Source organism: Vicugna pacos, unplaced genomic scaffold (genome assembly GCF_048564905.1).
Source record: "Vicugna pacos unplaced genomic scaffold, VicPac4 scaffold_20, whole genome shotgun sequence".
In the NCBI taxonomy this organism is placed as follows: domain Eukaryota; kingdom Metazoa; phylum Chordata; class Mammalia; order Artiodactyla; family Camelidae; genus Vicugna; species Vicugna pacos.
The window spans coordinates 36,816,597-36,836,002 of record NW_027328741.1 but is presented as its reverse complement, the minus strand read 5'-3'; the positions used below and the strand labels follow the sequence as shown (position 1 = coordinate 36,836,002).

General features: G+C 42.8%; 1 protein-coding gene across 1 annotated transcript; it reads right to left on the bottom strand.

Moving 5' to 3' along the window:
- Positions 1-226: 226 nt before the first annotated feature.
- LOC140693903 (trafficking protein particle complex subunit 9-like) lies at positions 227-18,666 on the bottom strand. Its single transcript, XM_072957472.1, has 4 exons — positions 18,622-18,666; positions 1,397-1,526; positions 954-1,159; positions 227-360 (listed from the first exon to the last, which is right to left on the bottom strand). Exons 2-4 carry the CDS (start codon positions 1,514-1,516, stop codon positions 357-359), a joined length of 330 nt encoding a protein of 109 aa, XP_072813573.1. The 5' UTR covers positions 1,517-1,526; positions 18,622-18,666; the 3' UTR covers positions 227-356.
- Between the last annotated feature and the right edge of the window lie 740 nt (positions 18,667-19,406).

Genomic DNA, 19,406 nt, shown 5'->3' with positions numbered 1-19,406 from the left:
ACGAGGCAGAGCACGATAGATACATGGGGAAACAGAGCAGAAGGTGGGGAGGTAGGCAGCCCAGAAGAGCTCGTCTGCACTTTCGAGGCAAAGTGGGGCCCTTGACTTAATCACAGGGACAAAGTGAGAATGAACATTTCCCTGCTCTTACCCAAACTCCGTGATACGCTTTTCCCTGCATAAGGAGTTCATTCGGAAGTCCCTGGCTGTGTTTCTGATGTCCTAATATGGCATGCTGGCTGTCGGGCAGGAAGAGAGGGCCTGAGCCAAATAGATGCTGGGCCTGGAAGGCAGGAGACACCGGCTCCAGCCCCAGCTCAACCAGCGCCTCTTTCTGCCTCTCGGGATTCAGCATCTCATCTATAAACAAAGGGATGAGAGTGTCTCAGGACAGGCTGCCCAAAAGAAATGAAATGAGAGCCATGTAAAAAAGTTTCCCAGTTGCCACATTTGAAACAGAAAACAAAGAAACAAACCAACAAACAGAAACAAATACTAGAAACTAATTTTAAGAACAGATCTTACTTAATCTACTGCATGTAAAATACTATCATTTTGACATGTAAACAATATAGGAAGTAACAAGATAGTTTATATTCTTTTATTAGACAAACCTCAGCGTCTAATGTGCATTTGACCTACAGCACATCTCAGCTCAGACCAGCCTCTTCCCCAGTGCTCCTAGCATCAGTGGCTCTGGCTACTCTATTGGACAGCGACTCAAGGGGTCCCACCATGGTCCTGGCTGAAAAGCGGGAGGAAGTGTCCACATTAACCCTAAGAGGATCTCTCTGAAACAGAGGCAGATTCACTTTTAAATGTCTGTAAACCAGCGGGCTTCACCTCCCTCCACCTTGGCTACAAGACAGTCCTCTTCCTTGCTGATCCCTTTCTGGATGTAGGGAAGAAACCCGGAACACAGCCAGGGTGGACTGGCCTCCAGGGAAATTTACCTGCTGTCTGTATCCAGTCCCATGGTGTCCTCCTTCTCAAACGGGATGCAGCGGAGGGCGATCTTGTCCCCAGAATTGTTGGGGGCTGCATCCAGCCACTTGGACTTGGGCAAGATGAAGAATGACTCTGTGAAGTCATCGATCCTTTTCTCCACCACCCTGCAGTCCTCGTAGATTGAAGGACACGTCGCTGCGCGGCTGCTCAGCTACCTCCCCATGCAGCACAAAGACAAAGAGCTGAGAGTCATTAAGCGTGGTGCCATACAGCTCCTCTGCACATGTAGCTTCTAGAATGCCTTGGCAGAGAGGCAGTCGCTAATGGTGACAGGGCCCACGACCTTGCAGTGGGTCTGGAAGTCGCTCCACCCACTCTCGGGCACATAGTGGTGCCTGTAGTGGATACAGAGTGCCCACTGGGAGCCGCACGGGCTGATCTGGCTCACCGAGGAGATTCTCTTATAGATGTAAAAGAAATTCTCCTCTGAGTTGATCCCCACGTGTTGGACCACCACGGGAAGAGTCTCATAGACCTCAGCACACTGCACGTAGTCAGGGATGCTCATGTTGCAGGCCCTGCGGAGAGGGGAGAGGAGATCGAGGTACATACTGTGCTGTGGGCTGCGGGCGAATTTGGGTTGCAGTGATCTGGTGTGTACCAGCCAGAAGGCAAGGGAAGGCAAAGCAAATCCGAGGGTACAGTTTGTCCTCAGCGTCTGCACATAGCTCGGATCACATTACCCAGCTTTTGGTCTAGGCTTCCTGCCCCTGCAGAGAAGGGTCATTTCTTGATTTCTGTTTCCAAGCACCTAGCAAGGCCCTGATGCGAAATCACTGCTCAAAAATGCTGAATAAAGAAATGAACAAAGGGAATGACTGAAAAATTGTGCTGAACACTGGAATTTGACACAACACTGTAAAATGATTATGAATCAATAAAAAAATGTAAAAAAATAAAATAAAAATAAAAAATTGATGTTGGCAAATGTCATCAAATATCTGCAATTTTCTTATTTTAACAATAAACATAGATGTGTACTTGTAAAAAAAAAAAAAGAAAAGAAATGAACAAAGGTACTGCTTTCCCCAACCCCCTTCGGCAGAATATAAAGAAAAGGACCACAGTAGGATCAAAAGATTTGGATTTCTATCCAATTTATTTGAACTCCTAAGCTGCAGAATAATGGATAAGGAAACTTGCCTTGGGGAGGACGGTACAGTTCAGTGGTAGAGCACGAGCTTATCATGTACGAGTTCCTGGGGCCAAACCCCAGTACCTCATTTTAAAAAATGAAACAAATAAATAAACTTAATTACCCTCCTCAAAAAATATTAATTCAAAATTCAAAAAAAACCTTGCAATTGACACAACATTGTACACTTGACTATACTCTAATTAAAAACTAAATCCTTGCCTTACAAGAATATATCTGGATTACGCAAGTTTGCAAATGTAAAATGCCTAGGGTACCCCCTGCATAAAAAGGGGGGAATGTACAAATTTACTATTGCTCCTTTATGAGCTATATTTCCTTTGGGGGGTTTATAACGTCTCAGAGCTAATTTTCTAAGATTAAAAAAAGAAAACATTACCTGATTCGCCATACTGCTGAAGAATCAGATAACCCTATGAAAGCATGTGACCCACAGAGGTTACTCAATAAATGTCTGTTGAGTGAATGAATAAACAAGCAAAGTGAATGCTGCTCCCTGCCACAGACCATCATAATGGTACTGCCTGGAAATCCCAAGCCCACGTTCCACCCGTCTCTACACTAACCATGTGGGTGACATGGGCAGGCCTGTGTGATTCTCTAAGCCCCAGTTTAATCGTGAATAGAAATGAGGGCAATAACACAAACTTAAAATTGTTAGTGAGTCAGTATGAATTGTACCCCAACTTTGTAAGATGGAACCATTAAGGAAAACTGGGCAAAGAGTCCATAGGCCCTCTCCATACTGTCTCTTACAAATACATGGGAATCTACATTATATCTCAAAATAAAAAGTCTAATTTTTTAATGAGGTTATTGAAGTTAAGTGAGCTCACTGTTTCAAATAAGGAACACACAGTACAAATAGGACAATGCCCAGCCCATGAGATACACTCAGTTAACATTCCCACTGAACCCACTGGTCCCTCAAACTTCAGAGCAAGAGGATGGGTTGCGTGGCAGGAGGCCACCGCACCTGAAGCTAACAAAGCTAATGGCCCCACTTTCTATAGCCCCTGTCACCACCCTTGTTCTAATTTTCTATTTGTAATTTTTTTTATTAAATAGAAACTCCCAATTGCATAGCCTTCACCTGACCAGACATCATGATGGCATTCCTTCAATACCTGACAAAACAGATCATGAAGGCAGCCCTTCTAGGTGAAACAATAAAATGAAAAGCCATTTCCACAAGACTTCTGTGTAAATTTATTAGGGAAATACGTCCTGGACTGAGGAAGAGGACTGGGGAGGAGGGGGCAATCTGGGGCACAAAGAACTATAGGCCACCTGTCCCACGATGGACTTCAGACTCAGCCCTCACCCTCCAGGAAATTCAAAATACACACCGACAGACTGCTATGGACAAGGTTTTTCTTTTTTAAACAAATCCCTGAATCCCTAGCAGGTCTTGTTTCTACCGAGACACAAATTAATTATGTGTATAATGTTTCACGAAAGCCCTAAAATATTATCACCCCAACTTGACACATCAAGAAACTGAGGTAGAGAAATTTATCACATTGTACAAGATTAGAGAGAGGCCACGTCAGACACTGTACTTAAATCCATGCCCCTGCTCCAGTGCTCACACTAGAAAGTGTGACATACTGCCCCTTTCCTGCCCTCTCCCTGCAATAAATCTCTGAAGAGTCTTTTCTGTGCCACCTGGAATCACAATCACATCAGTTTTCCTCAAAGAGCTATGTCACTCCTTGGAGGACGTGTCAAAATCTAAAGGGTTGGGATGGGAGGAGAGATTTGCATTTTCTGTTTCTCAAAGGAAACATGGCTTTAAAACAAACTGAAAAGCACTTATCTAGTCCAAGCCCTTATTGTGCATAGGAAGAAACGGAGGCTCAGAACAGATGAAGAAAGGGCCTTATTAATAAATATTGCCTCAGCGCAGCACCAAGCCAGCCCTGGGCCCTTCTGGGGGAGTACCTGGGAGGCCCAGGAGAATGAGTGTTAGAAAACGGAAAGGGAAGAAGCATACAAGGCCCCGTCTCTACACCACCATACCATGAAGTTCCACCAAATTACCCAGTATGGGTGCACCCAATATTAAGGTGGGCTAAACAGGTTATGGAAACCTGGAAGTCTCAACCATAGTGGAAATTCCAACATTTACTATGTTTGTTCCCCAGTTCAAGCATCAGCTCAGTGGGTACTGTGTACCAGGGACTACACGAGGCCTGGAGTTCTCCCAAATACAGATTTTTACCACGTGTGAAACCACATAAAGGCCACTAGAAGAAAAGTGCCCACAGATAAGATGGAATTACTGAAACTGAAAGCAGCCAAAGAGCATATATTACTAGGAAATATGGTGCTCCTAGAAATGGACTCATGGACATAGAAAGCAAACTGTGGTAAGCAGGCAGGAAAGGGGGGATTACAGATACACATTAATAAATATAAAATAAATGACAAGGACCTATTATATAGCACAGAGAACTATATTCAATTTCTTGTAATGAGTTCTACTAAATACAATCTAAAATAAATGTATATACATATGCATATGTTTATAACTGAATCTCTGCTGTACATCTGAAAATAACATTGTAAATTGACTACACTTCAATAAAAAATAATTTTATATAATAAGTAAAAGTAAAAGCAACGCCATTAAGGAAAAATAAAAGAACACTCTAATCCCCTTAGCTGTAGTTGCTGGAGAATTCTGGTTGCAAGCACCAAGTCCACTGGATCACTCCAGCACTGTCAGTCTTTCTGACAATCAGAGAGTCACTTGGCTTCACTGAGGTTAATTTTCTCTTCTGTGAAAGGCTACAGTTGCAACTAACGATGTATAGAATCTCATCATTCACAAGCCCAACAAACAGCGAGGACTTCCCATGGGCCAGGCTCTGGAGAGATGAAAATATAGGGTCCCAGATATATTCATGGGTAGAAGAAGTTTATGCCATAAAGACATTAATTCTTCCTGTTTTGATAGACAGATTCATTTCAATTCTGATTAGAATTCCTACCAGATTTTTCATGGAATGTAACAACTTAATTTATGGTCAGGAATAGCCAAGAAACTTCTTTAGAAACACCACTGGGGAGGGGTGGTTGGGTCATTTATTTCCACTGTTCTTTCTGAAGTGATGAAAACGTTCTGGAATAATAATGGTTGCACAAATGTGAATATGCTAAAAGCTGCTGAATTTTACCATTTAAATGAATGGACTTCATGGTGTGTGAACAATATCACAATAAAGCTGGCATATGAAAAAATATTTCTTGACAATTATTTTTCCCTCTTTACTACTAGTGTGCCACACAGTTTAAGAAAAACAAAAAGTCAAAACCAATCAAACTGTGCCAGGAGCTTTTTAGGACTGCAATGCCCCTGGGTCTCCAAGGCCTCTGGTGGTGCTGTTCCTGTTAAAACACACTAGCTGGGCTGGGCTAGTTAGGGACTGTAACTATCTTTTTAAGATCGATGGTCACACGTTTCACCCTGGGAGAGGGAAGGAAGGAGGATGTCACAGCCTTATGCCTTCAGCTCATTTTTAACAGAACCAAGCCCTGCTTTCACCACTGTAATCCCTCTCACTATAAAAACACGTGACATCAACAAGCACCGCCATTATAACACCTGAAAGTGTTCAAGGTACTTACCTGGGGCAGAAACACTGAGGGAGGAGACAGAGCTCGCTCATCACTTACACTCCCTTTTCCCGACTCCACCAGGAGAAGCTGGGCGATACAGCTGGAGGCTCTCAGCCCAGAGAGCAGCGCCCACGCCACTGAGCTGGTCCTCAGGGAGCGGGAAAGGGAGAGGAAGGCAGCCCGGGGGTCGCGGGGCAGGGAAAGCGCGGGGGGGGTTTGGAAACGCGGTCTGCAGCCCCGCTCGGAGGCCAGCCCCAGCCCCAGCTGCCCCGTCCATGTCCGCAGACCCTGCCCGCCCGGGACACAGCCCGCCCAGGGGCGGGGACGGGCCGGCGGCCGAGGAGAGGTAGCCCAGCAGGAGAGGACTCTCGGGCGGGAGAGGGGAAGTGCACACCAGCCGCGGACTGAGGGGAGCCCGGCTGGGTGAGAGGCGGCAGGTGCACACCTCGCCCTGGACAGGTGTGCCTGGGGCACCGGGGCAGGTGGAGTGGGCAGAGGGTTCTGGCCCAAGCAATTCAGCTGGACACAGGCTGACTGGCTCCCTGAGGGCTGTGACACGCGGACCGCCCTCCTGCAGCCGCCTGACCACTTTCCCGGGGGCTCCCCACCTTGCACTTCCACAGCCAGAGGCCCCGGCCCCAGGCAGGAGCCAAAGGCTTACCGGGCTACAGAGCTGAGAAGCCTTTGGGGCCGATCCCCGGCTCGGAGCTGGAGCTTCCAAAGCGCGGTCAGCTGGCACCCACTGCGCATGCGCAGGAAGGCCAGCGATCCTCTGTGTTCTGCGAGAGAAGGTGGGGCAGAGAGGAAGGAAGAAGATGGGAGGGGGAGGAGAGGAGGGGAAAAGTGGAGGGAGACAGATGGACAGGAAGAGCGGAGAGAAGAGAGGGATCTGGATAGGTGAGGGTCTTAGCGAAGAGAAAAAGCTTTACCTCTGGGGGCACCCCAAAAGAGGCAGCAATACTGCCTCTGTACCCTTCTGTAACCTTTCAAGACCCGCAGCTGAAGTTTTACCTCGCTGGTCCAGCCCTCAACCCGATGCCCCCACGCGGAACTTGGTTTTCTGTTGCTCTGGGAACCAAGCATCCGCAGGTGTTGTCGCTCAGAACTAACTTGAGAAGAGTACATATTCCCCTTTTACACGCTGGGAAACAAGCAGGCACGATTTCTACCTTAATCCCACTGTTCCAGCTGTCGGGCTGGCGGGGAGCGGGGTGGTACAAGATCAGCGCCCCAGACAGAGCAGACTGCCTGAGTGTTGGTGCATAGTCCCCATCCCTCCTGGGTAAACCACACCCCACACTTGTAGAACCATCAAGGGCTAACAGTAGGTCCCTGGGTGTAGGAGAGGTGTACTCATGTGAAGGAAAAGCCCAGCTAGGCTAACAAGGTAAGTCACAAATCTAAGTGTGATTAAGTGTCGGTTTACTGCTCTAAGTTTTGCCAGGATAACTCGTAAATCTTAAGTTTAGTGTCAGTTTACCTGGCTAACAAGCTAACTCGTAAATCCAAGCTCAACATGTGTCAGTAACGTGATCTATTACAAGTTGATAACCTCCAGTGTACTGATTCCTTGCTTTTTGTTGTTTGAGCCCTATTGGCTAATACCCCCTTATTTGTAATTAACCCTTTAAAACCTCATGTGCACGTCTTGGAACTGATCAGAACTTCGGAGCAGAAGCCCCTCTAAGCCCGCCGGCATAATAAATCTGAGTACTCCAACACTCCGATTGGTGCTTGTTTCTTGGCTGGCCTGTTATTTCCATAACTCTCAGTTCCAGTGCCCAGCTTTCTAGGTAGATAGGAGTGTTACCGAGTCCAAATTCATTCTCCTCAGTGCAGGACAGGACAATAAGTTGGGAGACCAGCTGTTCGGTCATGGAATAGCAAGTTTCTGTAGACCTAAATGGCAAAATAATGTCTTGAAAAACCATCTCCCCAAGTCACAATTCAGGCTCCTTTCCTACGTGCTTGGTTGTTGCAATCTTCTTGGTGTAGGTATTCCTTCTTGTTAGAATCCTTTGTCCTTACAGTTATCTGCCTGAGTCAAATCTTTGTAAGCAACCAACAAAACAAATGTTATTTTCTATTCTACAATTTGTTATCTTTTTATGAATGAAAAGTGTTAAATATCCTTAAATGTCAGAGCCTGCAGAATGGGCTCTCCTGTATATTTCAGGCTCTAAGCAACATTGTTTTACAAGCAAGATGAAGCCTAGGAGACAGAGCATAAATTTAAATTCAAAGGAACAGATCTAATATGGAGTCAGACTTGTTCTGTTCTATTACCCGGGTAGAAGCCACTTGAGGATTTAAATCCCTTTAAGTTAAAAATAACTAAAACCTTAAAGGAATTTACATACATAGTTGGGAATGTGCATAGCATATATGGAAAATCACCCAAAGGATAGTAAACAGTGGCATTACCAGGGAGGGCAGACAGAACAGAGAATGAGGGAAAACTTCTTTCACTTGTGTATATTTGTGCTCTGTTTGAATTTTTTGAACCATTTGCTTGAATTTCTTTTTCAGTTAAAAAAATATGTGTAATGGAACAAAGGAATAAATAGCTCAGCAAATACAACAGCCATGGAATCACTGAGTTATCACTTTCGATTTAACCCAGGAAGCATTGATTGACTCTCTCCAATGTGCCCAGTGCTGTTTTAAGACTTTTTATTATTATTATTATTATTATTATTATTATTATTATTATTATTATTATTACTACTACTACTACTACAACAACTACTATTACTACTATTACTATTACTATTTATTATTATTATTATTTTATGAAATAATAAGTAGGTACCCCTCACCCCTGCCCATGGCTGGTGGAAAACCAACTGAGTTTTTTTGAGTTGTTTTCCAAGGAGTAGAAATGAGTTATAAACTGAAAACTTATTTAGGGCATAATTGGCAGAGTGTTTTTCCAGCAGGCCAGACAGCTATGAAGGGTTTTCAATAGAGGCGCCCAGAGGCTGAGAGGGAAAGCCACCAGGATCCTACAGAAAGCTGCCCAAACTGCCTACTCCATGGCACTACTGAAATAGGAAAGAACAAATCTGACTCCATATTTGATCTGTTCCTTTGACTTTAACAAAGCCGAGTTAATACGTTCCGGTCTTTTCATGGGTTATGATGTCACAGAGGAGACGGACAGGTCAACAAGGAATCACTCTGCCGTGATCACGGAGCCGGCGAACGGGATGGGCTGCAAGATGTATGACACAGCCGCAACTGTGACCGTGCTTCTAGGCAGGTATTCAAAGTCGACTCAACAAGGTGTCAAACATCTGTGCCCACGTCCCCATCACCTGACATGTAATAAAGAGAAATGAAAACCTATAAAAGGCCAATACCCTTGGTGGGTATACCGTCCAAAGAGCAAAGTCACAGTTTGACAACTGGCCATCCCGGTTCCCTGGGATTTATTCTTGGAGAACCTTAAAAACCACTCCTCTCTCCTCAAGAAGTGCTGCATATTTGTCCTATCTTTGGCTCAGGGATGGAGCACGTTCAAGGGAACTTTAATGTCTGCACAGATTTGACTGTCTTTCTCCAGGTTCACTTGTCCATTCCGAAGAGGCCTGAGCTAAGTCCATCCTCGGTAAGATCTATTCCCTCCAGTGACAGCTCATTGAGCCTGCAATTAAAAGCCAGCAGAAGAAGACCGTCCTCAGCTAAAAAGTTCACCCACCCTTCACTGCTTTCTTAATCTCTTCTCCTGGCTAATTGCAACAGACGAACACCTCCCTCCACCAAGCTACACAACTATGACATTTTGTCTCCCCAAAGAGAAAGTAAGGTCCATAAAAGAGGAGACAACTGCATAGTCACCTCTGAATTCCTAGCATATAGTAATGTCAATAAATAGAATTATGATTATGGCTACTTTCCTTTAAAACCTTTCTGGTTATTTGAATGAGACCTTGGAAGAGAGGTGTTTGTGGTCCAGTATCTTTATCCACAAGAATCTGGAGGCCTTTTTCGGAATGGATGTTCACTGATTGATTCAAAACACATCTTCTCAATCAAGGAGTAGCTGTGCTTTTCTGCCAGGAGTTTGTGGTCACTCTCATGCCAGAAGAGCTTTAAACTATATCCTTACTTTGGATTTGTTATTTTTCCCCTCTTCCAACAAAATTGACTTTCCTTACTTTCTTGCCTTGAGGAATTTTTTTTCCTATTTCAACCTTTAGTAAACCAAGATTCTCGGGATGGGCTTGGCCTATAATATGATCAGCCATCCAACTCCCAGTGTGAGAGGCCTCGGGCTCACCTCCTGCACTCCTGTCAAGGCAACTGAAAATCAGTTCCGGAGCCAACCGGCATCCCAGGGCTTCTAAGGCTCGCGTATCTCCCAGAATCCCTGCTTTCTCGTTTGTCTTGGCTTCTGAGGATTTCCCCTCTCTTTCTTGACAATTAGTTGTGCAGTTTGAAAGATGAGGAAGGAAGGTTTTATTTCTTAATCAGCATTTTAAGGAACTTGTGTAATGAAGGTTTTCATGAGTTTCTAGAACCCTCCATTGCCGAGACAGAAAACACACTATACATTTTCTAAATTAGCACTCATGTGCATTTTTTCTTTGCTTTTCTTAACTGTTAAATGATATTTTTAATTAAAAAAAATAAGGCCCCAAGTAAGATAGAACATTGAAGGGTCAAACAAAATTAAAGGGCAAAGACAGAAAAATGATAACTACTCTACAAAGCTAATATAATACATGCACTATGTATCAGATCAACAATTCTCAGTAACAGCTAATTGAAACATGTCCACGAGGTAAAAAGTCTCTCCTGTCAGGAGATGGCCATCAGAAAATTGAATTAAAACAACAAACAAATATCCTAAGACTGGCGAGGTACAGAAGGCTACCAGCTAAATGTGTCTGCTTATGGAAAAGAGGGAGACTCACCAGCTCTTTTCTGTGGAGCTTGAGCCCAGGGGAGGACGGTGAAGTGAGCTCTGTAAGCACCCAATTAGGAAAGTGACTGATGAATAAAGAGACGTGAGCTTTGATGACAGACATGATACTACTATTCATTTGTCCTGTCAAGTATGACTTCACGTTAAGTGATCAATACTTCGGCGTCCTCACGTGTTGAGATTATAGGAAAATGCACAGCCCGGGCCGAGACCTCCACTATGAGCTCGTGATACTGCACTTAGATGTCTCAAGGGCACCTCCAACTCCACCTGCAAAGAGCTGACTTCACGGTGCTCCTCCCATAGTCGTCCTGCCCAGGGCACCTGTTCGGGGGATAAGGTCTCCCTGCGTCTCCCAGCTGAGGCCCATCACTCACAGATGTGAATGTACCCCTCCTTCAGGGCCCAGATATCCTCAGTCACCGAGGCCAACCACCCTCACCTGTCCTACCAGGTACTCACTAACACTCACTCAGCACTGACTCTGTGCTGGAGACCACGCTGCACACTGTGCACAAGTTATCTCACTGGATCTCCACAGCAGTCCTGGGAGGTCGGTACATCACTGCTTCAATTGATTAGATAAATTGTTTCACTTCCTTGAATGAGTCATCCAAAGTGACACGGCTACTGGGCCACAAGCCTGGGACTGAAAACCACTTGAAAACTGAACACTGCTACACCTCGCAGCCACCCTACTCTGACTCATCACATCACCTCCTGCCAAGCCTTCTAAATGTTTCCAAGCATTCTACAAGACAAAAGTGAACTACTAGGACACCCCACTCCCCTACTTAAAATCTGTCAATGACGGTCCACTGCCCTTTGGAGAAAGTCCAACCGGGCCTGAGCACAGCCCAATGGCCCGGCATCCGCATTCCCTGCGCAGCCGCGCCACCTCACCCACCACGTAGCACTACATGTGCCGTGTGCAGACAGGGATGCTGACTCCGCACAACCCGGGGCTTGTCTCACTTGAACAATCATCACCTTCTTCAGTGTTCAACTTCTTCATTGCTGACTCTTAGAAAAATGATTTCTTAGGATGAATCGATATCTTTTTCCTTACAACTTCCCATCATTGATTATGATCTCCCTCCAAAATAGAGAAGACCTAATTCTCAGTCTCCTTATCTGTAAAGTGAGAATAACAAGGAAATATGAGAAGTTTTAAGAGAAATAATATTTATGTGAAACTGAGGGACAATTCCATCATACAGTAAGCACTCAATATGTGCTTACTTAATATTAATAAGATTATATTGCATTCCAGCAACTTTCAATCAATGTTTTATGACTTTGTCCAACAGAATACTGACAAAATTTTAGACGAACCCCTTTGAGCAGATCAGCACAAGCGTACTGGGAGAGGTAAGCGATGACTCCATTTACAGCTGCAGTCACCCAGCACAACGGCATGGGGGCAGTTTGCTCAAACTGTTACATGATGCTTGAACATTTAGTTGTCATTATAGAATAAAGACTGGTGTTCTTTTGTCAAACCTCCTGAAACATAAATCTTCAAAGATTGATGCAATTTACGTTTCAAGTACAACACTCTCACTAGAAATTATTTGAAAATCGTAGTCTTAGCTACTCCACACATCAAAAGGGCATGTTCTTAATGTATTTGACTAAATACACTGAAAGGGTTGTTTAAAAGAATTTATGAAGAAGCCATCCTGAATAAGCTCTCAGTATCATCTGCACAAAGCCCCACCCAAGGGTCTCATTTCTCACTTCCTCATAGGTGTTCAGGCAGCTTAACTTGGGTCTTGGCTTCTTATAAAACGGGGTGGGGAATAGTTGTGGATAGATTTATGTAGCAAATATAAACTTCGGGTATTTGCTGTGAAAGAATTCTAGAAATAAGAAGATGGATATATAGTTCCACCCATAAGAAACTCAGCCTTTCCATTTACAACAGCATAAAAAATAAAATGAGAGATACATTTAACAAAAAATTACAAGATTTGTACATTGAAATTTTTGAAGTATCACTAAAATAAATTGTAAAAGATCTACATATATGGAAGATATCCCATTTTCAAGGAATGATAGAAAATATTATTAAAAATGTTAAGACTCCTCAAAGAGATCTACATATTCAGTGGAATCCCTATCAAAATTCCAGCTGACTTCTTTGCAAAAATTGAAAAACTAATCCCAAAATTCATATGGACGTGCAAGGGGCCCAGGACAGTCAAAACAACCTTGAAAAAGAAGAGTAAAGTTGGAGGACTCACTTTAAAGTGTACTAAAATGCTAAAGTACTAAGTCAGTATGGTACTGGCATAAGGTTGGATATATAAATCTATGAGACACAATAAAAACCAAGGGGAAAAAACTTACATTTACAGACAGTTTTCCACAAGGGGGCCAAAAACACTCCATTGAAAGAATAGTCTATTCAACAAATGGTACAGGGACAGCTGGGTATCTGCAGGCAAAAGAATCAATCTGGAATCTGAAGACTCATATTTTATATAACAAATAAAAATTAATTCAAAATAGATCACAGACAGAAATGTGAAAATTAAACCTATAAACTTTCTGAAAGAAGACACAACATAAATTTTTGTGGTCTTAGGATAGGGTTTGGTTTCCTAGATACAATACCAAGAGCACAAGTGATAGAAGAAAAAAGCAGATAAACTGGACTTCATCAAAATTAAAACCTTTTTCTTACAAAGGACATCATCAAGAAAGTGAAATGACAGTGGAAATGGGTATCTCAAGTGATAGAGTGTGTGCTTACCAAGAAAAATAAAATAAATCAAAACATCTAATTACCTCCCCTGTAAAGAAGTTGTTTTAATGTTTAAAAAAATATAGTGAAAGGACAACGTGCAGAGTAGAAGAAAAATTTTGCAAAGCATGTATCTAATAAGAGAGTAGCATCCAGGATATATAACAAATTCTTACAACTGAACAATACAAGAAAATAGACCCAAATTTTAAATTTACCACGAATTTAAATAGATATACAAATGGCCAATAAGCATATGAAATGATGCTCAGCATCACTAGTCAAATCAAAATCAAAATGAGATCTCATTTTACACCCACTAGGATGGTTATAATCAAAACATGGACAATAACAAATGTTGTTCAGGAGGCAGAGAAACCTCATATGCGGCCAGTGGAAAGGCACAATGGTGCAGTTTCTTTGGAGAAGTCTGGTATTTCCTCAAATGCTTAGAGTTATATGGCTCAGCAATTCCACTCCTACATATAGAGTCATTCCTCAGTATTCTCGGGGGGTTGGCTTCAGGAACCCCACACCCTGGATACCATAATCCAAGGATGTTCGAGTCCTTTTACAATCAGCCATCTGGATCCATGTAGTGGAAACTACAGATATGGAGGGCCAACTGTACAGCCAACAGAATGAAAATATATTCTCATAAAAAATTTCACATCAATATTCATAGCAGTATCATTCAGAGTAGCCAAAAGTTACTAACAATATCCATCCATCAATGAACGGATAAACAAAATTACCAAGAATAGGCCCACAAACTTTTGGTTATTGAAACTTTGACAAAGGAGGTGAGAACATACAATGGAGTAAAGGCAGCCTCTTCAGCAAATGGTGTAGGGAAAACTGAACAGCTGAATGTAAATCATTGAAGTTAGACTACGTCCTCACAGCATACACAAAAATGAATTCAAAATGTGTTAAAGACTTAAACATGTAGACAAGACACTATAAATCTCTTAGAAGCAACCATAGGTAAAACATCTGACACATCTAAGCAATGTTCTCCAAGAGCAGTCTACTCAAGCAGTAGAAAAACAAACAAAAATATACAAGTGAGATCTAATTAAACTTACAAACTTTTTCACAGCTAAGGAAAGAGTAAGCAAAGCAAAAACACAACCTACCTATGGAATGGGAGAAAATTTTTGCAATAAATGAAACTGATAGGGGCTTAATTCCCAGAATATGTAAACAGCTTTCACACTTAATAAGAGAGAAAAACAAACAATTCAATTCAAAAATGGGCAGAAGTCCTAAAGAAACATTTCTCCAATGAAGACATACAAATGGCCAGTAGGCACATGAAAAAATGTTCAATATCATTCTCAGAGAAATGCAAATCAAAACTGCAATCAAGTATCACCTCTAACCAGTCAGAATAGCCATCATTCAGAAGTTCACAGACAATAAATACTGGAGAGGCTGCGGAGAATTGGGAACACTCCTATACTGTGGTGGGAATGTAGTTTGGTGTAGCCAATGTGGAAAACTGCATAGATGTTTCTCTAAAGAAAAAATTGACCTCCCATATTAACCAGCAATCCCACTCCTGGGCATATATCTAGAAGGAACCCTAATTCAAAAAGACACCTACAACCCAATATTCACAGCAGCAGTATTTACAATAGCAAGACATGGAAACAACCTAAATGTCCACTGACAGATGACTGGATAAAGAGGATGCAGCATATTTGTCCAATAGACTACTATTCAGACATAAAATAATAATAAAATAATGCCATTTGTAGCAACATCAATGGACCTGGAGAATGTCATTCTCAGTGAAGTAAGCCAGAAAGAGAAAGGAAAAAACCAGGTGAGATCGCTCACATGTGGAATCTAAAAAGAAAAATAAAAACAAAGAAACAAAAAGATAAACTTTTCTACAGAACAGAAACAGACACAGAGTCATAGAAACCAAACTATGGTTATCAGAAGGGAAAGGATGTGGGAAGCAATAATTTGGAATTCAAGATTTGCAGATACTGAGTATGTAAAGAATAAACAGCAAGTTTATACTGTATAGCACAGGAGAATATATTTAATATCTTATAGTAACGTATGTTTAAAAAGAGTATGAAAATGAATACAGGTATGTTCCTATTTAACTGAAGTGTTGTGCTGTACACAAGAAACTGACCCAAAATTATAAGCTGACTAGACTTCAATGAAAATATATTTAAATAGACCAAAAATGAAAACAAAGAAAAAGGATATTATCAAACAAAAACAACAAAGTACTGATTCAGGTTACAATATGGAAGAACTTTGAAACTTTATGCTAAAATAAGCCAGACACAAAAAGCCAAATAGTGACCTTTAAGGTGAACTGTATCTAAGAGTTTATTGTACTACTCCTGTAAATTTTCCGGAGGTTTGAAATCTATCAATATCAAAATAAAATGTATTATACATTAAAAACTTAAAACGCTTCCTCACAGGAGGGCTTTAATTATTAAATGCAGAAATGCATGTAAAGCGCTTGGAACAACACTTTGAACATCCACACACAATCACTGCTGTCACTGCCACTCAGAGGGTGGTGCCAGCGCTGATGAGAGCTGCCTCCACTCGCTCCCCTGCAGACAGAAGTGAGGGCCTGAGATCTGACAGGCAGGGTGAGCTTGAACCTGGATCAGACCCAGCCACGTCCCAGACTCTGCATTACCCAACTTTCTTATACAAACTGCAACATGTGTAATGTAAACATGCTTGAGGGACGTATCTTACAACACAGGGAATACAGACAATGTTTTACAGTAACTATAAATGGAGCATCTATTGTACACATGAAACTAATATCATATTTTAACTCATCTATACCTTTATAAAAAATTAAAAAATAATTTTAAAGTGTTATCACTTTAATATTCAATTCGGTTTTTAAGTAACTACTAAACAGCTTAGAATATATAAAAGCATTTAATTGTGCTGTTTGTTTACATATTTATTTACATTCAGACTCTTGCTTGAAGGGAATTTAAACAATTTTTTTAAACACAGCTTAACAACCAAAACAACAAAAAGGCAAAACTGAGAGTGAAGAGAAAATGGAGATTCAATACTTAAATGAAACCACGGGGAGATAAACTCATAAAAATGGATTCCATGAAGTCAGGGCAAGTGTTAAAGGCTGACTAGGAATTCAGCTGTAAGATTCTTGGCAGCTAAAGCAAAAAGAAAAGGATGATGGGGCGGGTGGTAGAGCATGTGCTTAGGGTGCACAGGGTCCTGAATTTAAGCCCCAGGGCCTCCACTAACAGATAAATACATCTAATTACCTCACCCCCCAAAAGAGTTCCAAAGAAAAGTAAAAGAGATATTTCTTTCCCAAAAAACCCTGATATTAAATTTGGATTAAATACATAAAAAAAGAAAAAAAGAAAAATAGAGAAGATAAGTGACACTGTGAAGGAGAAGCCCAGCTGGGCTAACAAGCTAAGTCACAAATCTAAGTGTGATAAGTGTCGGTTTACTGATCTAAGTTTTGCTGGGCTACCTGGTAAACCTGAAGTTTAGTGTCAGTTTACTGGGTTAACAAGCTAAATCGTAAATCTAAGGTCAACAATTGTCAATAACGTGATCTTTTCCAAATTGATAAGATTCAGTGCACTGATTCCTTGCTTTTTGTTGTTTGAGCCTTATTGGCTAATAGCCCCATACTTGTAATTAACCCTATAAAACCTCATGTGCAGGTCTTGGAGGTGCTCAGAGCTTCGGAACAGAAGCCCCTCTGAGCCCGCCAGCGTAATAAATCTCAGTACTCCAACCCTCTGAGTGATCCTTGTTTCTTGGCTGGCCTGTTGTTTCTGTAACAACACAAGCGATAATGCCCGTGAAATAAATCTGCGGTGGCTGCTGTCAGGTCCCCATGTCTCACGTGGGAAAATCTGAAACATCCTTCTCACCACTCAGAGTCATCATAAGCCCACCCCACCGTTCCCGCTGTTAAATGCAGGAGCACAGGCAGGGCCCGGACTTTGCTCTCTCTGTGTCATCACAGTGAGATAGGATGGAAGGTGGCAGAGCACAGTCATTCTAGGAAGGCCACAGCAATTAACATCAAAATGGTGAAGGATTCAAACCCCAATAGGCCTTGAGGCTCAGGATGAAGAGATTTAACTTCTAGCAGATCTTAAGCTTCAGTAAACACCCATTGTAATAGTAACATGGTGAATAACATGCCCCCAGACACAATGGCAGTCCCAAGGCTAGCCACAAAATGTCACAGGGTGGGAAATGGCCAACTCCCTGGGAAACCCAGCCCCTTGCCCTAAGGCTGGTCCTTCTACTTATTAGCATATGAAACCACCAAGCCCAAGAAAACAAGCAACACAGCGCCACCTCGCGGTCACCACTCTCTCACCCTCTTCTGAGAAGACCCACACTCTGTCTGTGGAGTGTGCACCTACTTTTAAACTGAGCATCAAACCCCCAAACCTCGTGAAGTTTCTCTTGCATTTCAATGTATCTCTCTGAATAAATCTACTTTTACTCAACACTGGCTTGCTCTTGAATACTTTACTGCATGAAGCCAAGGAACAAAATCTGGTGGGGCACATCCCAGGGGCTCAACCAAAGCCTGGGACACAGCCCTTCTCATGCCCCACGTTTTTTATTCTTGTATCAACAGGACTGGGCTGTCAAGGGAAGTTTGAGTCCCCAGCTAAGGGACAGAAGCAGCCTCCAGGGCTCCAATTGGCGGGCAGCCTCTCCCCCAGCATGGGCCTTGGCGTCTGCCCGGTTCTCTGTGTTTCTCTGTTGTGCTGACTCCCCAGCCAGACAGCGTAATCCTAGGCCTGTCCTCACAAAACCCTTCTCTCCAAAATACAAGCACATCATGTCACAATCCTCTTGTTCAACCAGGAAATTTTCTGCCCACTTTTTTCCTCCCCAATAAAGTACCCAATTGTCCTCCCTCCCATCACACCACTTCTTTCTTTGTGAGAACTCTGCACTCGCCAAACTCCATCCTGAACCCAGGTGCCTTGCTGGCTGTGACCAAGATGTTTCTTTCTCACACAGCCTGTGCGTCCTTTCACTTTCCCCTTGTTACCTTAAAAAAGCCTTTCCTGAGTCACCCACTCCTCTGATTCTGAACTTCACAAAATGCTGAGGTTGCAGTCACTGTGTGCATACCTCCCAGGTTTGGCTAGGTTTCCATCCCAAGATCTTCATTAAGGAGCTGCATCAAGAAGTTTAAAGAGGCTACTCTTACATCTGAGTGGAGGAGCCTGCAAGAAATTTAAATGGCATTGAAGAGATAGTTAACCAGGGACAGAGAAGTCGCAGGTCCTAGTCAAAAGTATCATGAGGCAAAATGTTCCTCAAAGGCTCAGAGTGGCTTCTGAACACGGAGTCAGCAGGGAGGATGTGACAGGCAGTGAGTGGGGTGAGTGATAAAGGGTACACTCCCCCAGCTGGGGAAGAAAAGTTTTTTTCTAGTTTTCCAAACAATTTCTTACTACCTTTTTCTCTTATTGTCACATACCATTTCCTACGAATTAAGCATATCAATGTCAGTAATTTGGGGCACTTGGGAGAAGCTACACGATGCCATTCACAGGGCTGGGGCATGACAGCCACACCAGTCTAGGTTGAAAGACAAGTGGGGGTATTTTCAAGGTAATCACGGGCATGCAGCAAACTCCCCAGCTTCAATGACCTCATCTCAAAGCTGGGGCAAATAAAACTACCAAGTAAAGTGCGTGATGATTATGACCGACACCTTTTTGCTAGGTAAGTGCCCGTGACAGCTGCTGCTTAATGGGGAATGAGTTCGATCAATGAGGCCCTGTCTACCTGGCCACACGCGCCCTGCCTTCCTGCCTTGGTGCAGCAGCAGACCTTGTTTAGCTGAGATGAACGCCCCCAGAGCAGCCCCGATGGGAAACCATCCAGCTCTGCACGACGAGACGTGTTCC